Below are 25,434 nucleotides of genomic sequence, written 5' to 3'. Positions count from 1 at the left end.
ATGCTCACTGCTACTGGGCTTCATTTTATTTTATTTTTCTTGGTGGCACTGAGCCCTGAGGCCTCCCTCTTCTACTCACACTGGAACAGAGTTCTAACACTTATCCTTAACACAAATACACTGAGATGTGTTCCTTCCCTTTACATAGTGACTGGCTTTAGTTACCTCATTTCCTCTAAGCACTGACCCCTCTCTTACCCGAGTAATATTGAGCTCTGACCCCTCCTATGTTCTTAGAAACATTAATGTTCTCTCTTTCCTCCAATGACAAACACCAATGACCTCTCTTTGCCTTAATGAAACTGGCACCTAGATCCTCTCTAATGGACAAAGAAAATGAACTCAGAACCCTCTATTTCCCCCAGGAATAGTGAATTCCGACCCCTCTATAATAACCAACACGGACAGTGAGACAAGCTACACCACCTATCTCACCCTTCACAGCACTGAGTTCTGACCCCTTGTCTTACCTCTGTGACAGTGCTCTATTCTCTACCCTCTACATAGCCTCATTGGCACTGGGTTCTTCAGACTAATCTCTTACTCTGAGTAACACTGGGGTTTGATTCCTCTCGTTAGTGAGACTAAGCTGAGATCTTTCCTTTCTGCTAATTGAAACTGATCTCTGACTCTTCTTTCACCAAGGTAAAACTATGTACCAACCCTTCTCTGACCCTGAGTGACAAAAAGGTTTGATATCGCATTACCTTGAAGGACACTAAACTCTAGCCCCTTGCATGTCCTTCCTGAGACTCAGATTAGATATTTTTTCCCCCACAGTGACTATTAGCTCCAATTCATTTTGCTTATCCTTATGACCTTGAAATCAAACCACTCTCTTCTGCTCAAAAACAGAGATGCACCTAATTCTTACGAAGACCCATTTTACTCCCAGTGGCCCTCAAAACTGACACCTCCCTTACCCTCAGTGGCACTGAATTTGAACCCCTCTACCTGTGTGCTCCTAAATCTCTCTGAACCTCAGATAAAATGTAAAGACCTTCTGATATTCAAAGACAATAACTTTTTACTACATCTTACCCTCACTAGCATTTACATTAGACACCTGTGTTAACCTGAGTGTCACAGAACACGTCTCTTTGGCTCAGAGCCACAGAGACCTGATCATTCTCCTTAACCTGACAGACGCCTGAGTCCTAGTTATTCTCTTAAGCTTCATTGACACGTAGCACTGATTGCTATACTTACCCTTAGTGATAATGAGTTATGTTCCAACTCCCACCCTCAGGGACAATGGGTTCTAATGTCCTTCTTTACCTTACAGACACTGAGCTCTCACTCCTGTCATCCTCTGAGACCTCTTCTACTATCAGAGACACTTATGCTAAGATTAACAAAGATTTTGCCTCAGTGTTGTGTCACTTTAGTGGCGCAGCCCCAATGCAAAATCCTTTTTGAATTTACTAAGCCATGCAAATCAATTTGAATTGCTTTGCATGGTTTAGTAAATGTAAAGTAAATCAAGGCAGCGCATAGTGCTGCCTTGCATTGCTTTGCATCAGGTAGGCGTGATATGAGTGGTGCATGGTCGTTTCCATACATCCATTCATGTATTTTGATGAAAACCCAGATTTACCAAGATTGTAAACCTGGGTTTGTGCCAAAATGGTGCGCCTACTTGACAGAATGTAACAAGGAGAAATATCTTTATTTCTCTTCATTACTTTCTCTTTCATTGTGTGCTGAATTCTACCGCACACATAGAAAGAGGGATATGCCTCTAAGGATTATTTTTGTGCAGAAAGTTAATCATGTTTGTAATGCAGGCAACCCTGCATCTCGGCACTAAGCAGCACACAGTGCACCAGCACTGGGAGAGAGCAGAAGTGTACTAACTTTTGGTAAACATGGTGCATTTCTGTTCTCTTCCTTTCAGGTAATACAGCAGGTTGCCTTACTGCGTTGTATTTGATTAAATAAAGTAAATCTGTCCCTTAGTTCTGACCCTTGTCCTTCCTCTTCATTTTTTAACTATCCCTTTCCTAATCTTCAATTTCACGAAGTTTTCATCCATCTCTTGCCATCAGAGACACTGAGCTTCAACTCATCTGACCTTCAAGGCTGCTGAGTACAGTCCCTCCCTTGATACATTTGACACTATGATCTAATGTGCCTCTTAGCCTCAGTAGCACTGACCATAGACCACATTATGCCATCATTAAATCTAACCCTTTTCCTTATCCTCAGTGGCACTGTACTCAAGCCCATTCTCTCTACTCTCAGAGGCATTGAGCCCACACCACTCTTTTACCCTCAGATTATGGAGGCCTTTATCAATCATCATAATCTTTAGTGCCACTGGGCTTAAATACTTACTCACCCTCATGGGTACTTGAACCTGCCCTCTTTCCTCACCCTCAGTATCAATGAGCTCTGAGCATTATCCTTGCTCTCAGTGACAATGAGCTTTGTTACTTCTCTTTAATCTCACTGATACTGAGCTCTCCCCACCTTTCTCAACATCACATAAAGTGAGGTCTTATACCTCTCTTAATTTTGTGGCCACTGAATGTAGATCCTCTCTTGCCCTCAGTGTGATTGAGCTCTGATCTCTCTTGTATGCTTTGTGATAACAACCTTAGACTCCTCCTACCTTCAGTTCTACTGCTGTTTAATGCCTATTCTTACTCTCAATGACACCGAACTCCAACTCTTGTTTTTCAGTCAAGAATATTGAGTTATGTCAGCTCAATTAGCTGTAAGTACACTGAGTTCTACCCTCACCGTACCTTCAGTGATACAGAGTCCTACCCCCTCTGCATTGCCCTGTTCTTAAACTTCCTCTGCCCACATTTACATGGACCACTGTCCTTATCGGCTGTGTTACTGAGCTGTTTGTGTTGCTGAGCATCAATGAAGACTATGACCCTGATCTCAGTCTCAGGGATACTCAGTTGTGGCCCATCTCTTACAAATAAGCATACTGTATTCTAACACCATCTTTGACGCAGGTATTTATACTCATTTCATACCCTCTGTCACAATGACCCCTTATCCGTCTCTTACCCACAGCCTCACTGAGTGTTGACAGCTTTTGAGCTGTCAGAGACTCAAAGTTCTAGCACCTCAATTCTCTGTGGGGCACTGACCTTAGTCTCCACTCTTACCTCACAGAACTGAACACTAACCCCTCTTATTAGTCATAAGTCATAAAGACATAGACCTCTGACTATTCTTTCTGTTTCCAGTTACAATAAACTCCTTCTGGCACTCACCCACACTGAGATCTTTCTACTTTTACCCTTGGTGACACTAAGTTTAGACTCTGCTCTTACCCTTATCTTCACTGATCCTGCATTTAAACTTCCCTCTTACCCCTCAGCATACAATGAGTTACACTGAGTTCTGAACCCTCTCTTCACAGTCGTAGACTGTAAGCTCTGAGACTTCTCTTAGCTTCATGAACACAGAGCCATGATCTTTCTCTTACCTAGTGGTCCGTAGAGCTCTGTCCTATTTTTAGCCTCATTATTTCTAACCACTCTCTTACCATTGATGACACAGGTTCTGATTCCTCAAATTCATAAAGACACTGAGCTGTGACCCAACTCTATCCTTCAGTGAAGCTAAAATGTGGTAATGTCTTACCCCCTATAAACTTAAGCAGCACTGTGACTAGACTCCTTTCCTAAAGGCAAGAATGCTGACATTTGACCTCTGGCCTTACCCTAACTGACAGTGAGTCACAACCTCTTTTTTCTCCAGTAGAATAGTCCTCTGACAACTTTCACAGACTCACTCATCCCTATTCGTAGTAGGTGCTCACAAAATATTACTTTCAGGGAGGCTGAGGTCAGACCCCAGTTTACCATCATGTGTACTAAGCTCCTGATGCTCCTGGCCACCAAAGTCATACTTCTCACTGCTCCCCAGGTACACAGATCTGTGACTCTACTTTTACCCTCAGATGATAACCTTTGACCACTCCTTTACCTTGAGCAATATGGAATTCTGAATCCTTTCCCACCCTCCCTGACATCTAGCCCAGAACAAAAGATTTCCAAGAGAGGCCCAGGAGGATTTAAATTATGATATTTCGATCACTATCATGACATAAAACAAAATTGTATGTAAAATGCATCTAAATGGGTGGCATTTGCTTAATAAACATTTTATGAGAAATTTCTGGCATGGATCTCGTTCTCCAGGGCTTACAGTGGCCCCTATGCCCTAAATCCCAGCATAATCTCATGGACACAGAGGCAGAATTTACTTACCTTCTTCAGTCACTACTAGATGAATGTGTTTTGTGCTCCGTACAGAAGGGCGGTGAATTTCAAACTTCAATTCACGGGTGACGTTGCAGGTAAACGTGCCAGAGTCATTCATGGTCACATTGTGGATTATGATGGACACATCCTGCATGTCTCTGCTGCCCTCCCACTGAACGCGTCCCTGGAAGGGACTTACATGTTCCTGTGGACCTTGGCTGTATTCATAAATCTAAGTAAGACAAACCGATGAAAAGGATTAGAACTAATCTACTCTGTATGACAACAGAACAACATGCAAAGCCACTTCTAACATTTGTATTTCAAAGAAAGGTTATATTGACAAAATCCTAGAAAAATTATAATGTCTGAAAGGTGGGTCTAAAATACAGGGATTACAAAAGAAATTGAAAAAGGTAACTCTATGCTATATGTTTTGTAAATGCTCTTAGTGTGGATAGGCTCTGAACAACAGTACATATTATAATAATGCTTATTTATATGCTTAGCAAATTAAGTGTTACCACGTGTAAACTCCATTAGCTTTAATAAGATCTCTAACTGTATTTGGACAAAATATCGAGAGACAGAGATATCATAAAAACATATTGTGAAACAAAAATACTGTGATGCAGATATATTGTCAAGAATATCTTTTTTTGGGTAAGTAAAATCGGTGTTAAGAATATCGTTGGTTTTAAGATCGTTTTCAACGATATAGTTGAAAATATAGTTTTTCCATTATTTTACTATGTTTTAGTGTATATATTAATTTTATGTATTATTGTTCGTATAATTGTGATTAATTTTTTTAAATATAGTTTGTAATTTTAAGTGATTTAGATTTTTTTATTTAATTGCTATCAGTCAGTCAGTCATATACTTTATTTCGGTCATAAGACCATAAAAGTGCAAGTGCAATACAGTTCTACAAAGCGATTAAAAAACTTACAGAGTACTTTGTTAACCTGATTAGAGGTATCTCACGAGCCATAATCTAAAATTCTTTGGATAAATTGATTAAACATAAGAGCACATAAAAGACCAAGCCAACAAAAGCCTATGCCTATTCCAGAATGGACGACATGGCCCACTGTGCTACCTTAATACTAAGGTTACACTACACTCGAGGCCGTCAATTAAAACATGAACAAACAGACTAGTAAGAGCAATATAAAAGCTACTTAACAAAAACACGAAAGCATGTGCAACAGTCTCACTCTTTCAGCGAAGTCCTTCTAATTGCCCACATGTCCCAAAAACTTTGCAACTGACAAAACTATAGCCGGACCAGAGTTCGATTTAAGGATACAGATGGCTTCACCATGACATTGTGTGCCCAATTGTTTACAGATTGGTTTAAGCCATTTTGCTCTCAGGTGGGAATACCTTAGGCAAACAAAAAATATATGGGCAATGGACTCTGAAGCAAAGACGCAACTTGGACAAAACTGGGAAGTGGTGGAAGACTGTCGCCAGGTGCCTGTAAAAAATTTCACGGTGAGGGAACCGAACCTGAACTGCATGTACAGTTTCTTATCCTGGGGCATCGTGATAATATCTAAATATTGCTTGTATGAACTGGACAATTTAAAATCCATGAACTCCGTAGTTAAGCGTCCCCATGATGAATTGGTAAGTGAAGCCTGTGCTACCCAGCCCTAGTAATGTGTCTTAACTAAATCTTTGTGGGAGCAGTACTGGGTCCTTAACATCCCAATAACCCTCTAGTCCTATTGTGGTTAGCAGGGATTTAACATTGCGGATCCAACCTATCTTCTTGACGCGGTCAAATGCGCTAACTTCCATGTGTGAAGCAGCATACGGGAACAACTCAGGGATGGACCTTATGTTAAGCCAAAACAGTAAGGGACGCAGCTTGGCCTTGTATGTAATAGAGACTCTACCCAAGTCCAGCCTTAGCGGGTGGAGTGGCATACTCTGAGGTAGCGAAACCAGGGACCCCAAGAACGTATTCTCTGTATTCAAAGTCCCACAATTTGGCTCCATAAAGAGCTTTGGAATCATAAATTTGAAGTGTGGCTGCTACTGGTTTACGGAAAGAAGATCTATGTTATTTTGTCTCGGCCCCTGTTGTTTGCCTGTGCTTTAGGGTCCGCTTTGCTACGCGAGGCTTCCATGACATATCTTCCGAAAGAGTGTTACCCAGGTAGTTGAAGGTGCTCAACCTTTCCAAGGGAACCCATCCTAATGCTAATTTACATCTAAAGGATTTATGAGGATTGAACAATAACAGCTTCATCTTTGTAGTATTTACCTCTAGGCCTCGGGAGTCACAGAAAATCTTTAAATGATTTAAAAGCAACTGAAGCCCTCCAGGTGTTTTAGATACTAGCAACGTGTCGTCTGTAAACAGTAATGTTACCACTTTTACCCACCCCAAGGTAGGAGCATCTGCTGGGACATAGGAAAGAAACTGGATAACACCATTCACAAAGAGGGAAAAGAGTGTAGGTGCCAGTACAAAGCCCTGACGTACTTCCCTATTGACTTTTAATGGGTCAGTAAGCTGGCCCTGGCAGCCCCAACAAACCCTGGCAAAAATTGACTCAAGGAGGCTAATAACAAGCTGCTGGTGAAGGCCCATATCTTTTAAAACATGCCAGAGCTTGTCGGTCCTTGGGATGAGATCGGAGGCGGTCTTTAGGTCGATGGAAGCTACGTAAAGGCCCCTGCGACCAATGACCACAGTCTTCCAAGTCAAGAGAAGGAAACGGAACACCTGATCAATGAGCCTGTGTTTTTCTAAAACCAGTTTGGTTTTTTGTTCAATAATCCAGTCGTCCATCTTTAGAAAGAGTGCACGAGCGAATACCTTTTGAACACAGCCTATAAGGCTGGTAGGTCTGTAGTTGCAGGGTGACGATCTATCGCCTTTCTAGTACACAGGGATCACCTCTGCTCCCTTCCAGAAAAATAGTATTTGGGGCCCCTCTTCTATCGCATTGGATAGTACCAAAATGTAGCTTGTCCAGTTCTCACTATCGCGAATAAATACATCGCTAGGATGGCATCAGGTCCAGGGGCTTTAGCCTTTATGATGGAATTAATGCAGGACTTGATTTTGCATTTGGAAAAGACATCCATGGCTGTAATGTGAACAAGGTCGGGGGGGGGACGTCTTATGTGTCCAATACACAGGGCCCAGAATATATTAAGGAAAAGTGGTCATCCCATACCTTAATAGAGATATTATTGGTTGGGAGGTGAGGGCCTATTGGCATCCACCTGGTAACTAGGAGCCCAAACGTCTGCAAATCTTTCCTAGCACAGGCCTCCCCAATTAACATCCATCTATTTTCATCCCACTCCCTTTTAGCTCAAACGTGAGCTAACTTGTAAGACCTCCTCAGTTCCCTCACTAGGGCCAAATTATTCGCTATAATTGCCTGGGCTAGTTGGGGTCTGAGACCTCTACACTCCTGGTTAAACCAGGAGAACTGAGATCTTGTCTTCAATCTGAGCATCTGTGGGCACGTTGGCTTGGAAAAATATTTAGTCAACTGCTCAAAGAGGCAATTATGGCAGGCCAGAATATCTTCCAGCCCTCCCAGATGATAAATTAAGCCTTAAATCTCTGCTGTGCTGATCAGTAGGTTCCGCTTAATTGCTTCAAGCTTACATTCGTCCGGGGGCCATTTAAGTTGTCTATTAATGTTTTTTGAGAGTAGCTCCCTTGACGATAAGATGAGTTTTGGAAAACTCAGAGAATCCACCAGGGAGACCCCAAAGAGAGTCTCATGGGATTGTGGTCGCTGTCCGTGGTAGAACTCACAGCCATATCGATCTCCTGCGCCACAGCCTTAGGTCCTCCCAAAAAATAATCTGTACAGCTTGTATTGTTGGTCCTATTAAAAGTATGAGCATCCATTTTTTCTGAGCTAGTACAGCCGTTTGCTGCCCTTAGTCCAAACTCCTGGAAAAGGGTATTAAGTTGGAGTGCCATTTGGGACCATTTTTTGAAAGGGGGTAGATCCAGGTGGGGGACATGCCACATCTGAACCTCCTCCCTAGTTCCACAAACGTCCTCCCTCTCCGGAGGTTCGAAAGTAATGTTAAAGTCACCAGATACAATCGAGGTGGCAGTGTGTCCCTATCATCCAAATGTTTTTCTAGCTCATGTATCGCAGTCGACCTCCTTCCCACCCCGGTTCCTCTAGCATAGATATAGATGTCAAGCAAGATGTCATTTTGGCCTGTAAGTTGAACTGTTGGAATGTCTAGGCAGTTGGACAGGAGCTCACAGATTGTGCAATGGAGTGCAGTTCAGACTCAAATGAACAACCACCCTACTGGGCGGCCTGGCTTACTAAGCTTGCTGGGTGATAAAATGTTACATTGCCTGGAACATAGATGGGGGTGGTACTCCAGCTCTCTTGCAGTATACATATATCAAAGGTTTCAATATATTGAATCCAATTCTGGAGCACCATTTTCAACCTTATCCCGGCCACAATCCATGACACAAGTTGGAGCGTGCTAGACTCTTCCTGTCTATTAGTAGAATTAGATCGTAACGCATCTGTGGAATCTCCTGCCTGCGCATGGTGCTGTGTTAGATTTATCGTTGAAGTTCCTCTAGGCGGCCCTCTATTAATTGGATTACCTCTTTGTTATTCCAAAAGCCATTAGGCGAGGGGATTGAAAAATGATTTTTAGTAGGTTGACTTCTGAATGTAAAGATGGTTTAGGTATTTTGGAGATTTGCTGGAGTCAAACATTAGCTGCTAAATTGGAATCTTGTGGTTTTGGGAGAAATTAATCTAGCTTCCAGAGCTTTCAGATAGTGGGCCACCTTCCCATTAGCCAAACACAATTCAATGAGGCCTATGGTATCATTAGGACGAGTAAGCCTTCTGGCTTGCAAGATGTCATCCCTTATGACTGAACGGCAGCTCCTCACATGGCAAATCCAATGTATGGTTGTAATTATAAGGGAGTCTTCCTCTTCATACCTTAAGTGGGAGGAGACTTTAGGCATGTTGACCATATAAATGCATTTAGGAAGCAATGGTGCATGCTCACGCCAAACAAAAGCATTAATTGGGGGTTAATATCTTTGCAAGGTTGGGGAAGATGATCGTGTGTGGGAGGAAGGCATCGCTGCGGTGGTGGACCTCTAGTTACTTGCGGCTGGGCTCCTTGGAACTCCCGTAGGTCACTATGTGGGATTGCTTCAGCAAGGATATTCTTGATGTTGACACTAGCAACTCTTGTGGAAGGTTGGTGGGGTGCTGTCTGCGCTGAGTAGGTTGGATTGACATAGTGGGTAGAGGTCTGGCTAATAGAAGTTTAACCTGTCCCGTGAGTTCTTTGATTGCTAATTTCAGCATAGTAACATCTGCCTTCAGATCAACTAAAATCCTGGAGACCGTGGGATCGAGCAAGGATAACCCTTTGGTTGGTGCTTCACCTCAAACTTCAGCTCTAATGCCCCCTCACCTGTCACTTCTTTCCTTCCCCCACATACTCTCTCATAGTCCTTCCTTCGTTCTTGGTCGCAACTCAGGTTTTGGAAGGGTGAAAACCTGTTACTAAGGGTGAGATCAGTGCCAGGTTGGCCTTGGGTTGAATAGATTGTGAGTGGAACTGGATTCTCTGTCAAGGAGTCACCATCAATGTCAGTTGGCACAAGGTGGGTCGACTTACTACTGTGCATGGTTGGTTTCCTAAACATTGAGATAATTAGTTTTTGTATGATCTGATTTGAGCCAGAGGGGAGTCCGTCCGGGCTATGGGTTGGAACAGACCCAGGCGGGACTAGGATTTCCTCGCACTCGACCAATAGGTAGTCAGTGCGATCTAGTACACAGTTGTTTCCAGCATTCTTTCGGGCAAGGTTGGCTTCATTGGATTATATTTGTGTCTGCCCACCCAGATAGTCAACAGATTTTTTTTTCCTATGTCCGATCCAAGACCCACATTTGCTGTAAAATAGAAGCAAAACCACAAGGATCTTGGTCCCAGCTGCAACTGTAAGACAGATAATGCCTTGCCACCAAAAGGGCACCTGTTGCATATATGTATATTGGATCACTGAAATAATATCGACTACCAAAATATCGTCTACCCAAAATATCGACGAGAAAATATCTACAACCAAAATATCGAGTTTGTATGTACAAACAGGTAAGTACAAAAATATCGAGTACAAAATATCGTTAACAAAAATATAGTTGTAAAAAATATCGACTTTAATAAAAACAATGTTTAATTACATTATTATAAAAAATTAATTACTAAAATATAATTAACAATACTTAAAATAACTTTTAATAATTAAATAATTAATGAAAGTAAAAAAATAATATTTTTTATCATATTTCTTAAAACATATATATATATATAGTAACAAAATGTAATTAAATAATAGCCAATATTATTAACGTACAAATACAAAAGAGTAAAAATTACTATTCCCACTGCAAAGAGTGCAACAGTGGATATATGACGTTACAACGCAACTTTTACAACGCACTACCATTACAACGTAAGTATTGGTAAGTATATAATAATTGTTTTAATTTTAATTATTTAAAATTACTTAAATATAATTTAATTTAATTTAATTTCATTAAATTAAATTAATGTAAATTTAATTTTACTTTATTTTTACACTGTACCCCTGTACCCCTGTACCCCAAAACTGACCCTGAACCCTAAAAAAACCCTTTACCCAAAAACCCAAAACTGACCCTGAACCCTAAAAATACCCCTTTACCCAAAAACTAAAAACTGACCCTGAACCCTAAAAATGCCCCTTTACCCAAAAACTAAAAACTGACCCTGAACCCTAAAAATACCCCTTTACCCAAAAACTAAAAACTGACCCTGAACCCTAAAAATACCCCTTTACCCAAAAACTAAAAACTGACCCTGAACCCTAAAAATACCCCTTTACCCAAAAACTAAAAACTGACCCTGAACCCTAAAAATACCCCTTTAATTTAACATAATTAGCAATTAATCAATTAAATTAAATTAATTACCAATTACATTTTAATTAATTAACAAATATTTAATTACCAATTAATTAAATATTACTACCAATTAATACATTTACATATTTAATAAATAATAATTAAATTACTTCCCACCCTATTCCCCTATAAACCCACAACCCGCTACAGGAAATACATTATTTTAATTTACATAATTAGCAATTAATACATTAAATTAAATTAATTACCAATTACATTTTAAATAATTAACATATAATATTTAATTACCAATTAATTAATTATTACTACCAATTAATAAATTTACATATTTAATTAATTATAATTAAATTACTTCCCACCCTATTCCCCTATAAACCCACAACCCGCTACAGAATAAAATTACACAATAATTTAAAAAAAATTATTAATTAAAAATAATTATAACATAAAATGACACTTTTCACACATATTATAACATAAAAACACTATAAATAATTACATATTATATAAAAAACGATATTTTTTACTTTCGATATTATTTACAGTCGATATTACTTCACTTACCTTAAAAACGATATTTTTGCTGTCGATATTCTGTCCTGTTGATATTTTCTTCAAACGATATTTAAAACTCGATATTCTGTCCAAACGATATTTTGGAGTCGATATTATGTCTGTGCACCATGTATATTGTCATCTATCTTCCACGAGCACTGCGTGCACGTGGAAGATAGTGTTCTATTTGGAATTGTTATGTTTTGCATGGCACTGGAATCACTAAGGGGAATGTTCAGGCATTAACTGTTAAGCTTGTAACTTGAGAGGTTGTATTAAACTCTTCTCTCCATAAACACATTGTCTTATTGTGTTTATTTAATGGAATTGACTTCCCTACACTGGCGATGAGGGGTACAATCCTGCACAAAAAAAAGATAATCATGTGAGGATATTTATTTATTACTTTCTCGACCGCATTTATCGAGCGGTGGCGTTTTACTATTTGGATTGTTTTCGACCGCGTAAATCGAGCGGTGGTGTTTTGTAACCTTCATTCCAATTGTACTTGCTCAACTGGAATTGGTTTATCTTCCTGGATTTGGATTTACGAATTATTTCACGTTCAGAGTTGGATTACGATTTATTTTTATTTATGCATTTGAGCCCTGATCGCTCCTGCGGCAGTTTTCAGTTGTACATGTAGTTGAGCCCTGATCGCTCCTGCGGCAGTTTTCAGTTGTATATGTAATAGCAACTGCGGCTGTAATACTCCGTGTTTTTTATTGTATACAATTGAACTTACGTGTGGTTCATTGAAGACACGGATCAACGGCATTTGTTGGGAATCTTCCTTGCGAACGTCCACATTGTTGGCTGGCTGCGATTTCCTTCAGTGTACTCTATGACACGCTAAGGATTGTGGGAAAGCAATGCATTCTGGGTCCTACATCATTACGCTATGCACGTCTGCGGCCATTTTACCTTGTTTAGTGTTTCCTTGGTAACATGTTACTGTTCCTGTGTTAAATTACGACGCTGTTTACCACGATTTTACAGCGTTACTATTACTTCTTCTGCTACAGCAATACCGGCAATTCGTTTTTTTTTCTCTTTTATGTATTTATTCTTTTAATTATTTTGTTTTTAATAAGTTGTAGGAATACTTCGATTAATTTGTTGCCATTTTAAGTAATACATATTTATTGATAAAATGTCTGGTATTTTACCACCTCCCTCATTTTTAACGGCTTCTGGCGAACCTCCCATGTCTTGGGAAGTTTGGGAACCTATGTTTTTATCCTATGTGGAGGTTATGGAAGGTGAAGATTGTGAAGCAGAGAGGAAACTTTCTCTTTTAAAACATTGTTTGGGTGGTTTTGGACCTAAAGAGTTCAAAACTCTCCCTGCTTTAATTAATCCAGGTAGAATTATTGTGTATCAATATGCATCTACTCAACTCAATATTCGTTTTGGTAAAAAGAAAAATGTTGTGATGGAAAGGTTTATTTTCTACTCTCGGAAACAGCATGACGAGGAATCTATTGAAGATTATGTATCTTCTCTAAGATCTCTTGCAGCCACTTGTGCATTTGAACATATTTCTTATGACCAGGTGTTAAGAGACCAAATTTTGATACGCACCAACAGTAAAAAAGTTCAGGAAAAACTGGTCTACTCCTGACTTATCTTTGAATGCTGCGATTGACATTGCTAAGTCGATTGAGCACTCAGAAAAGTTTGTAAAGGAGATTAGGGGCAAGGATAAAAGTGATGTTTTCAATGTAAATAAAGATCTTAAAGAACAGAATAAACAAAAGATGACTTCTAGTCAAAGGGATGACAATTCAAACAGATATGATATTAAACACAAAAGTGCAAATCAGAGTAATGAGAAACGCAGTTATACATTATTGTGCTTTAGATGTGGTAGTAATTCACATTTAGCCAATTACAAGAATTGTCCTGGGATTGACAAGGTCTGTGCTAAATGTAATAGAAAAGGTCATTTTATAAAATTTTGTAAATCACCACCCAAAAGAGTTAATTACATACATTATTCTAGTGATGATGACTTCAGTACGGGTAATGATGAAAATGATATCAACACTGTTATTAATGTATGTTGTGTTGATGGTGTCTCAAAATTTCCATCTTGTCTCGTTAAAGTTGATGGTAGGGAATTAGATTTCTTTGTTGATTCTTGTGCTTGGTTCACCATTATTTCCTTCAAAATTTTTGAGGCTAATTGGCCCCGTAGATGTTTAATTTCGCCAGATGTCTCTCCTGGTGGATATACAGGCCATAAAATTGATTTAGTAGGATATTGTGCAGCTAAATTAGAATTTGGCAAGAACCATGCATCAAGCAAAATTTATGTGACCAAAAGTGGGAAGTCATTACTTGGGTGGCCACAGAAATTTGATTTAGGTGTTAAGCTTGATCCCAGGGCTAATCCTCCTGTATTTGCCATTGAGACATTAATGCTACATAGAGATGTGTAGTATTCCTTTCATTATCTTGTGCTTGTTTTCTCTGCTCATCTTAGAATGTGTATATGTCACAGTGACAAGCATTCCACTTGTCACTGTGGTTTTGAAATATGTGTCAGTTGCTGCCAGCTGTTACCGGAGTCAACACTGCTGCTGCGCAGCACCTGCATAAGATAATAAAATTATCTTAAAAATCATTTATTGTAGTTTAACAATTACTACAATAATTGTGGCGACGATCGTAGCAGGTGTCTGCAGGACCCACGATTTTGGAGGAAAAAGGAACTCGACGAAGAAAACACGCACGAGAAATTTGACCGGTGATGATTGATATCACGTCGGAGTTGAGATGCGTGTAAGATATTCCTTTTCACATCCATGAAAGCGCATGAGGTACTGTTCATATTCTTTAAAAAAAGCGGCAGTGGTGTGTGTCGTATACGTAATCGTTTGAAGGTGAGAAGAAACCTCATTCGTCTTTAAGGTACAACTCATACGTTAAAAAAGTGCAAGTAAATGTTAAAACAATTTTCATTGGATGAAAAGCGAGCAACAAGAATTAAGCGATTTCAATTGGTAGAAGTCTAGTGAACATATGATTGGTCGGCAGTTCTACGTCACGATTTAGGTGCGTAACGCGCTTGTGCCAACAGATCACCGACTTCGACTTTTTTAAGACGTGCAGTGTCAATTACGAGTATCTGTTTCAAAGAGCATCGTTATTTTAATCAAATCTCAGTAAACACTGTACACATTACGATTACTGGGACAGATTGTCAACGCTGTTCATCAACATTGCTGCATTGCTACTATTTTTTATTTTGCTGTTGTTTTCTACTACGGATCGGCTGGCATTTAAAGACACATTGGGATACAGCAAAGCAAAATAAGAGAAACTGCAAATATTTAAAGACACATTGGGAATACGGTAAAGCAAGATAAGAGAAACTAAAAATGACAATGTTTTATTTTTCTCTTTAACAAGTTGTTACACAATTTTCCTTATGAACTGCATCGGGAATTTAGTGACTTAAAGCATATTTTATTTGGTTTTTTTTTACAGGTGGTTTAATGTCACTCTGATTTACAACAACTTGTGGTTGATATTTTAGTACACATTGCAATAAGAAATTAGCTTAAGCTTTTGTTTTAATTTTTTTATAAGCAAAACAGTTTTCAATATTTGAATAGGTAAATGTTGATATAATCTTGCCTATCAGTTTATAATCCTTTTTAATATATTCTATTGTGTGGCAATCTCTTTTACAATGCAGTCAGTTGCACCACCTCCGCCTTTCTTGGAGACACCAGGGGATCCACCAATACAGTGGAAAAGATGGTATGATGCTTTTATCACATATATTGGTGCCATTGGAGGTTCACGTTATAGGGCTGAAAGAAAAAAATGTTTATTGTTGAATGCTTTAGGGTTTGAAGGAAGAGAAATCTTTAAACATTTACCTGCTTTAGTTTGTACAGCTGATGAAGATGAGATGGATGAGTTTAATGAAACTGTAAAGAAATTAGAATTACGTTTTGATTTTCAACCTAGTTTAGTAGTAATTAGACATAAGTTTTTTTAAAAGAGACCAAAGAACTGGGGAAAAGATAGAAGATTTTATTTCGGCTTTATGTGTGTTAAGTGCTGAATGCCAATTTGAAAATTTTAGAGAACAACTTATAAGAGATCAGTTAATTTGCAAATGCACCGATAAAAGCATTCAACAAAAGTTACTTTCTTTAGGTAATCCTACTCTTGAGGAAACAATTAAAATAGCGAAAAGTATTGAACTCTCTAAAGTTTCAGTAAAAGAGCTAGATGAAAAGGGTGTATCAGGTAATTCTAAAGATGAATCTGTAAGAGTTGTAAGGTTTAAAGAAAGTAAAGTTGGTAATCACTTACGCAATGAAAATAAGTTTTTCAAACAAACTAACATTTGTTTTAAGTGTGGATATGCACCCCATTTTAGAACAGGTCGTCCATGTCCTGCTAGAAATGTTAATTGCAGGATATGTGGGAAATATGGTCATTTTTCAAAAGCTTGCCAAAATGTAAAGAAAAGTTCTGACTTTGCACATGATCAGAGACAAAGTAACAAACCTTTCTCTTCATCTTCTGTCGCAAATGTGTGTACTGCAGAGTCAAAGAGCGATTCATTGGAAAAAATTGAAGACGATCTGAGAGACATGGTTGTGGTTGTTACAGATGTTGGCGTTGTTAATGATCAATTTGCAGAATGTGTTGACCCATATGTGGAGATTGGTATTGGTACAAAGGTCTTGTATCTACTAGTGGATTCTGGTGCCAGAATCACCATGATTGACCGAGAGAAATTTCGTGAAGTTTGGGGTTCAAAAACACTGTTACCTCCTGATAGGTCTCCTGAGTCGTATGAAGGTATAACTATTGAACTGGTTGGGTATTTTGAGGATACTTTGGAGTTTAGAGGCAGGAAGATTTTCGGGAAAATATATGTTGCCATCAAAGGACTGAATATTCTCGGTTGGTTCCATCAAGGGTTATTCAAAATGATTTTCAGACCAGGCACAAAAGATCAGGTATCTATTATTAAGTCAGATGAGTTGGGTGATGTGTGGTGTGAAAAATTTCCTTCAGTTTTTAGCAAAAAGCTAGGTAAGATTTAGGGTTTTACTCACTGCATTAAGGTTAAAGATGGAACAATACCTGTCAAGCACAAGCTCAGAAATGTTCCATTTAGCGTGAGGGATCAGTTGGAGAAAGAACATAAAGATTTGTGTAGTAAGGAAATCATTGAACCTATTGAGTCTTCGCTTTGGCTTAGTCCATTAGTGGTTGCTAAAAAGAAAAATGGCGACCTTCGCGTGTGTGTGGACTTGCGCAGCTTAAACAAAAACATATGGATTGATTCTCACCCCCTTCCAAAAATATCAGACATGTTGTGCATGATTAATGGTTCCAAATGGTTCACAAAGTTGGACTTAGCCACGGCCTATCATCAGGTTGTCCTAGATCCATCTTCTAAACACTTAACAGCTTTTGTCTCACCTATTGGCTCATTCCAGTACTGTCGAATGCCATTTGGTCTAGCCTCCGCTGCTGCGGTTTTTCAAAGAATCATGACTAATCTTCTTAAAGATATAGATGGTGTCGTTGTTTTTCAAGACGACGTACTAGTTCATAGCCAAACATCAGAGGGTCATGATAAAGTGGTTTGTTGTGTTTTAAAAACTTTGTGTGAAGCAGGTGTGGTTTTGAAGAGGGAAAAATGTGTTTTCAAGGTTCAAAAGATAGAATATTTGGGGCACGTGGTGTCTGAGCATGGTGTGGAGCCTAGACCAGGTCTGGTCAAAGCTATTGTTGATTCACCCGCACCAAATGACAAAGTAGGGTTGAAATCTTTTATTGGGTTGTGCGAGTTTTATGCGCGCTTTTTGCCAGATTATGCCTCAAAGGTTCAACCATTGACCAATATGCTTAAGAAAAGTGTTCCTTTTGTTTGGGACAAAGAGTGTGATGTTGTTTTTATGTGGATCAAAGAACGTTTGGTCAGTCCCATCATTTTGAAGCCGTTTGATCCTAATCTTGCATGTACTATTACTGTAGACGCTAGTGGGGTTGGTCTGGGTGCCATTCTCACTCAGAATGTCAAGGGGCAAGAACATACCTTGGGATATGCTTCAAGAGTTTTACACGGTTCAGAACTGAACTTTTCAGTTATAGAAAGAGAGTTGTTGGCATGTTGGTGGGCCATAAGGAAATTTTCACCATATGTTTGGGGAAAACATTTCAAGCTATGTACGGATCACAAATCCCTTGTATCTATCCTTTCTGGGGATAAAGTGAAGGAACAAACGCCTAGAATTGCGCGTTTCTCCACCAAGCTTTTACAGTTTGATTTTGAGGTCAAATTCATTCCAGGATGTAAAAATGTTAGAGCGGATTATTTTCCGAGGCATCCTGTAGAGTGTAATGATGGTTTTATGGATGATTACGATGAGGATGATTGTTTTGTGGCTGCTGTTGTTTTGGATGAGATGTGGGCTATAAGTGAGGGAGAATGGAGAAATAAGTTGTCTGAGGACACTCTTCTTGGTGAGGTAATTAAATGTGTGAGAGGTAGTTGGCCCAAAGAGAAGAATGCCCATGTTTCTCTTCAGACTTTTGTGAAGGTAGCTAATGAGTTATCTATTGAAGATGGCTTATTGTTGCGTGGAGATAGATTGGTTCCTCCGAATTCTCTGAGGTCTAGGTTAATTCAGGGTGCTCATGAAGGCCATTTGGGCAGAACGTTTACAAAGAAAAGAGTGAGAGAGAATTTCTGGTGGCCCCAGATGGATAAGGACGTTGATAATTTTGTTGAAAATTGTGCTATTTGTTCCTTCTCTGAGAAAAGTTTAAAAGTGCGTACACCTCCCCTCCAACCTATTGATCTACCTAACAGACCGTGGGAGAAAATTGGCATAGATTTATTAGGACCATTTAATACCCTACCAATGAATGCTAGGTTTGCTATCGTTGCCATTGATTAATATTCGAAATGGCCTGAGGTTCGTTTTATTAATGAACCCAATTCTGTTAGTGTTATCGATTTTCTGAAGGATATATTTTTGCGAGAAGGTTGTCCAACCACCATTGTTAGTGATAATGGTTTACAATTTGTCAGTCAAGAGTTTGAGAGTTTCCTTCTCCAAAGTGGCATCAAACATTGTAAGAGTGCCCTTTATCACCCACAAACCAATGGCTTAGTGGAACGCATGAACCGTGTAATTAATAATTGTGTACAGTGGGCTTTAACTAGCCAGTGCAATGTTCAGAATGCGGTAAGATCCATGTTATGGTTTTATCGTACCACACCCCATACTTCCACCAAGGTATCTCCTTTCGAACTCCTTAGAGGTAGAAAACCATGCTCAAAAGTTTGCCCTGGTTAGATGGCCAGATGGGTTAAGATGAACACTTTAAACAATGTAGACAGTATTGTTAGAGAGAATGTTTCTCATGCTCAAAGTCGACAAAAAGAAAACTTTGATTTCAGGAAAAGTTCTGTTTCACAAGTCATAGAGATTGGGGATTTTGTTCGGATTAAGATCCCTACACATGTGAAAAAGGGTTTGTCAAAATGTTCTGAGCCCTTCAGAGTCTACAAGGTTTGTGGTAATGCAGTAAGGGTTAACAACAAAAATTGGTGGAATTTATCCAGAGTGGTTAAGATAAATAAACAATCAGGACATGTGGGGAATGAGGAAAATGATGAATCTGCATCTAAAGATTCTTTTGTTTCTCCATCATGTAATGACTCTAATACAACATGTGATGACACTATTAATTCTTCTGCTTCGTGTTTACGGAGAAGTGAGCGTCAACGTTTCTTACCTTTAAGATACCGATGATAATTGATAATTTTCAGATGTTCTGTTCTTCAATTTTTATGCACTGAGATCAGAGTTAAAATGTTCACTTTGCTTTTGTTTTTTTTTCATTGTGTTTTTTTTTGTTTTCTTTGTTGTTTTAAGAGGATGAGGATAATGTAGTATTCCTTTCATTATCTTGTGCTTGTTTTCTCTGCTCATCTTAGAATGTGTATATGTCACAGTGACAAGCATTCCACTTGTCACTGTGGTTTTGAAATATGTGTCAGTTGCTGCCAGCTGTTACCGGAGTCAACACTGCTGCTGCGCAGCACCTGCATAAGATAATAAAATTATCTTAAAAATCATTTATTGTAGTTTGACAATTACTACAAGATGTTTTGGTTGAAAAGTTAAGAAGGGAATTTCCTTTAGTTTTTAGTGGGAAATTGGGCAAGTATCTTGGATTTGAACACACTATTAGATTACATGAAGATTCTGTTCCCATACGTCATAGAGTAAGGAATGTTCCTATTTCTTATCGTAGTAAATTGAAGGATATGTTGAAAAACCTATGTAATGATGGTATAATAGAGCCTATTGAGTCCTCACCGTGAGTTTCCCCCATTGTGATTTCAGTTAAACCTTCTGGTGAGCTCAGATTGTGTGTCGATTTGCGCAGTTTGAATCGTTCTATTTGGGTGGATGCTCATCCTCTACCTAACTTGCATGAGATGGTTTCCACTTTGGCGGATGCGAAAGTTTTTTCTTGAATTGATTTGGCTAGTGCGTACCACCAGGTTGTGGTGTCGGAAGAATCCAAAAATTTGACTGCTTTTATCACCCCTGAAGGCCGTTACAGGTATTGCCGCATGCCTTTTGGTCTCGCGAGTGCAGCTTCTGTATTCCAGAGACTAATGAAGGATACCTTGGATGGCTTGGACGGAGCTGCGCTTTCCAAGATGACATCTTGGTTTACGGGAAAAGTGATGAGAACCATGATCATAATTTATACTGTGTTATTGCTGCGTTAGCCAAGAAGGGTCTCACTCTCAGGTTAGATAAATGCAACATCAAAGCGAAAGAGATTGAGTACCTTGGACACACTATCAATGGGGATGGGATTAAACCTAAAGGGAAGCATATTAAGAGTGTTGTTAATGCGCCTTTCCCATCTTCAAAAGAACAGTTGGTAGCGTTTTTGGGGTTAACCGAGTTTTATGCAAAATTCATTCCTAATTACTCAGTCAAGGTCGATCCTTTTAGATGTTTACTTAAGAAGAATGCTGTTTTTATATGGTCTGAGGAGTTGTCTGTTGCATTTAATATACTGAAGGAGTTTATTGCTAACGCTCCATGCTTGAAACCTTTCATCCCTGGGAAGAAATGTATTATGATGGTGGATGCAAGCAATTTAGGTCTAGGTGGAGTTCTTTTACAGAGGGATGATCATAGTGAATGGATAGTGGCGTACGCATCTAGAGCATTGAGGGATGCTAAAAAAAATTACTCAGTGATCGAGAGGGAATTACTAGCTTGTGTGTGGGGGGCTGAGCATTTTAGAAGTTTTCTTTGGGGAACTGAATTTGTAATTGAAACTGACCATAAGCCTCTTGTGTTCATGATGTCCCCAGGTGGAGGTAGGTCTATGTCGGCGCGTTTGGCAAGGCTTGCCTCAAGGTTACACTCTTTTAGATTCAGTATCGAGTATGTCTAGGGTAAGGCAAATATCCATGCTGATTGCATGTCCAGGTTGCCCGTTGTTGAGGTAGGTGTGTTTCAGGAGGATGATTGTGAGGTAGCTTTTACTGTTCAGGATGTGAATTTGATTGGTAGTGATAAACAAGTTTTGAGGGAAGATGTATGGAGTTCTGAGATGGAGAAAGATTTTGTTTTGAGTGAGGTAAAGAAGTTTATTGTTCAAGGTTGGCCTGAAACGAGGAAATTATCTGGGGAGCTAATGAGTTTTGCTAAAGTTAGTAGTGAGTTAGCTATTGAAAATGGCATTGTTTTAAGGGAAGATAAAATAATTCCTCCCTTTAATTTGAGGCGCACCATCATGGGGATTGGTCACGAGGGACATTTGGGTATTTCCTTTACGCGAAGGCGCATTAAGGATTTGTTTTGGTGGCCGGGGATTTACTCTTCTATTGAACAATTTGTGCGACTGTGTAGTAGTTGTGCAAATAGTGATAAATCTGCTTTTCCTCTGCGAGCGGAATCCATTCATGTGGAATTTCCGGATGGGCCATGGAGGAAGTTGGGCATTGATATTGTCGGGCCATTTCATGTGTTGCCTAAGGAAGAGAGCTTTGGTATTGTTTTGATCGATTACTTTTCTAAATGGCCAGAAATTAAAATGGTCAGGGAGGTCACTTCTCAGAAGATTATTGAGTTTTTAGATAGTGTTTTTTGCAGAGAGGGTATTCCACAAGTAATCGTCACAGTCTGCAATTTATTAGTAAGGACATGGGGTTGTTTTTCAATAAATGTGGAATAACTCACAAGAGAATTTCTGTTTTCCATCCTGGGGCCAATGGACAGGTGGAACGGTTTAATCGGGTGGTGAAAGAGGCTATTCAGCTTTCTAATAAGGGTGGGTTGAATTGGAGGAATGCTTTAAGTTCTATGCTTTTGTCTTACAGGACTTCTCCTAACTCAGTTACTCTAGTCAGCCCCTTTGACTTTTGAGAGGGAGAAAGCCTAGTACCACCTTGGTTCCATGGTGGTTAAGAGGGAAAGTTTCAAGTTGTAAATGATGTAGTTAAGGAAAGAGTTGAAAAATACAAAAGTAAAATGAAAATGGATATGGACAACAAAAGAGGCCACCCGAGCAAGCAAAACGTGGCTATTGGCGATTATGTTTGGGTAAAAAGAAACATCAATGTCTCTAAAGGGTGTCAATGTTGGTCGGATCCTAAAAAAGTTATTGAAATTTTCAATAATGCAGTCAGGATAGAAGGAGGAAGTGTCTGGAATCTTAATAGGATTTCATTGTATAAAGGATTTAATTTTTCTCCAAAGACTGAGGAAAAGTCTGGTTTGGGGGAAAATGTACGACTATGTGTTCCTCCTAGATCTAATTCTGTTTGTTATAAAGGAAATGTTAAACATCAAAAGGGTAAAAAAGAACATCATGTGCCGGGTAGGTTTAAAGATTTTGTTATGGCGATAAAAAAAAAAAAAAAAAGGGGGGGGGAAGATGTGTTGCATATATGTATATTGTCATCTATCTTCCACGAGCACTACGTGCACGTGGAAGATAGTGTTCTATTTGGAATTGTTATGTTTTGCATGGCACTGGAAGCACTAAGGGGAATGTTCAGGCATTAACTGTTAAGCTTGTAACTTGAGAGGTTGTATTAAACTCTTCTCTCCATAAACACATTGTCTTATTGTGTTTATTTAACCTCTTCAGCGCGACCGCGTTTCCCCCTCCGGTGCTGGGCCCTAATAGAAACGGGCGTGGTCATGACGGAACGGTTCCGTCATGAGCACAGCTCAACCGTAGCTCATGACGGAACCGTTCCGTCATGAGCATGGAAGGGGTTAATGGAATTGACTTCCCTACAGCACCCTTACCCTCGCCCACAGGCAGAGACAAAAATGCTCCACACAAATGCTCCTAGCACTGTTGGCAAGCAATTAATAGTCCAGAGGGGCAGAGTAATCTTGGGGATGTATCAGCTGGTGGGCTGGGGTACAACCTAGTCACCTTGAGGGTCCCACTCCAGCCTGGCAGTTACAGTGCAGTGATAAAGGTTAATAAACAAGCCAGTCACATAGAGTGGGAAAATGGTTACAGAGACACAGTACCTTAAGATGACATCAGTATAATCCAGAAAGTCCCAGTAAACAGAAGCCAAGGTGGGTGCCCTGCCCTGCCTCTTCCTGTCAAGGCGGGTAAGGACTTCAACCGTGAGTTTATGGTGTGCCTGTCCCGGAAACAGCGTTGCGGCCGCTCCTCAGCCCGATGGCAGCCTGGGAGCGGTAGTCTCCCTCAGGCAAGCAGGTCAATGTGGTCCCGTGATGCAGGACTCCAACTGTGACTTTATGGTGCTCCTGAGCCAGAAACAGTATTGCAGCTCTTCCTCTGGCCGATGGCAGGCTGGAAGCGGTAATGTACCTCAGGGAAACAGGTCAACGGGGTCCCACGCTGTAGGACTCCAACCGTGAGTTTCCGGCGCCCCTGCGCTGGAAACAGCATTGCGACCCCTCCTCTGTTCGATGGCAGGCTGGGAGCGGTAGTCTCCCTCAGGCAAACAGGTCAATGGGGTCCCGCACTGCGGGACTCCAACCATGAGTTTATGGTGTTCCTGCCCCAGAAACAGCATTGTGGCCCCTCCTCTGACCGATGGCAGGCTGGGAGTGGTAGTCTCCGTCAGGCAAACAGGTCAAAGGGGTTATAGCAGGTTTTTGGATTTGTAGGGCGATAGGGTGGGAAGTAAATAAAGTAATAATTAACTATTAACTAATTAATAATGCTTATGTAAGTATTTGATTGATATTAATGTTGTACATTATTTTATATTGATTTATTTGAGTTTTATTTTAGGTATGGGTAGCTAGGTTTGTAGGGGTATAGGGTGGGACGTTAAGTAATAATTGAATATACTTAGTATTTATTAATATTTTGATGGATTAATAATTATGTATATTGTGTAATAATTATATATTTAATGTGTATTTTAGGTATGGGATCCTGGGTTTGTAAGGGTTTAGGGCGGGAAGTTTAGTAAGTAATAATTTACAATGAATTATTAATTAATTATGTAATTGATTAATAATTATGTAAATTGTGTTCTACTTATTTGTTTTAGTTACATTTTAGGTGTGGGCTGCCCGGTTTGTAGGGTATAGGCTAGGAAGTTAATTAAGTAATAATTAAACAATAATTATTTTGTAATTGATAATTATTAACTTGTTTATTAATGATGTAAATGGTTTGATTTTCTTTGTTTTTAACATATATTTTGTATGCAAAATACTATTGCTTATATTAAGAGTTTTTCTTTTCTTTTATAAATTACTAGGGCTGTTCAAATATGTCATGTGCTTGAAGTGAAGTACTTTCCCTACTGTTGCACAGACTTGATTGGGAACCGTAAATCTTGCCCCTCCGAAGTATTACACTTTTCCTACTGTAGCACAGACTTGAGTGAGAAATGTAAATCTTCCCCTCTACTAACTCCAACGCTTTCCAGTCTGCAGTGGGTATACTCAATTTGTCCGTCTGAATTCCAGTGCTTTACCTACTGTTTCATAGACTGGAGTGGGAATAGTAAATTTAGACCCTCCAAAGTCCAACACTTTCCCTACTGTTGTACAGACTGGAATGAGAAGTGTAAATGTAATCCCTCCAAAGTCCAATGTTTTCACGTCTCTTTATAGTATTTGTAGTAAATGTGGTTTTTGGGGTTTTAAATTTACAATATTTAATTTAGTATCCAAATTAATTAATATAGATTATTTAAATATGTTATAGGGTTTTATTCTGAATATATATATATATATATATATATTCCAGCTCACGGTTTCAAAACACAGCTTCAACCAAAGAAACCACGCACTCCGGGGTAGCTCGTAAGATATTTAATTTCGCAACATTCAGAACTTGCAGGAAATTGAGCTGGATATATATATATATATATATATATATATATATATATATATATATATATATATATATATATATATATACATATATATGTATATATATGTTTTATATTCACATTAATACATATTAAATATAAAAAAATTATAATGGAAATAAATAATTTGAGTGTGTATATATAATAAATAATGTGAGTGTGTGTATATATATATATATATATATATATATATATATATATATATATATATATATATATTACCTACTGGCAGTCGCCAGTAGGTATATATAGTTAGGATTTTTTTGAATAG

At 39.1% G+C, this 25,434-nt stretch overlaps 1 protein-coding gene across 2 annotated transcripts in view; it reads right to left on the bottom strand.

Annotated features, from left to right (window-relative positions):
- SCN3B (sodium voltage-gated channel beta subunit 3) overlaps positions 1-25,434 on the bottom strand; it is a 192,498-nt gene that overhangs the window by 32,643 nt on the left and 134,421 nt on the right. For both annotated transcript variants that reach the window (XM_078681823.1, XM_078681824.1), the window contains exon 4: positions 4,239-4,464. In XM_078681823.1, coding sequence (XP_078537949.1) covers positions 4,239-4,464 — 226 coding nt within the window. The remainder of the gene's footprint in view (positions 1-4,238; positions 4,465-25,434) is intronic.

This window comes from Lissotriton helveticus, chromosome 3_1 (assembly GCF_964261635.1).
Source record: "Lissotriton helveticus chromosome 3_1, aLisHel1.1, whole genome shotgun sequence".
Classification (NCBI taxonomy): Eukaryota; Metazoa; Chordata; class Amphibia; order Caudata; family Salamandridae; genus Lissotriton; species Lissotriton helveticus.
Note: the sequence above shows the minus strand (reverse complement) of the source record. Positions and strands in the feature narration are given on the sequence as shown.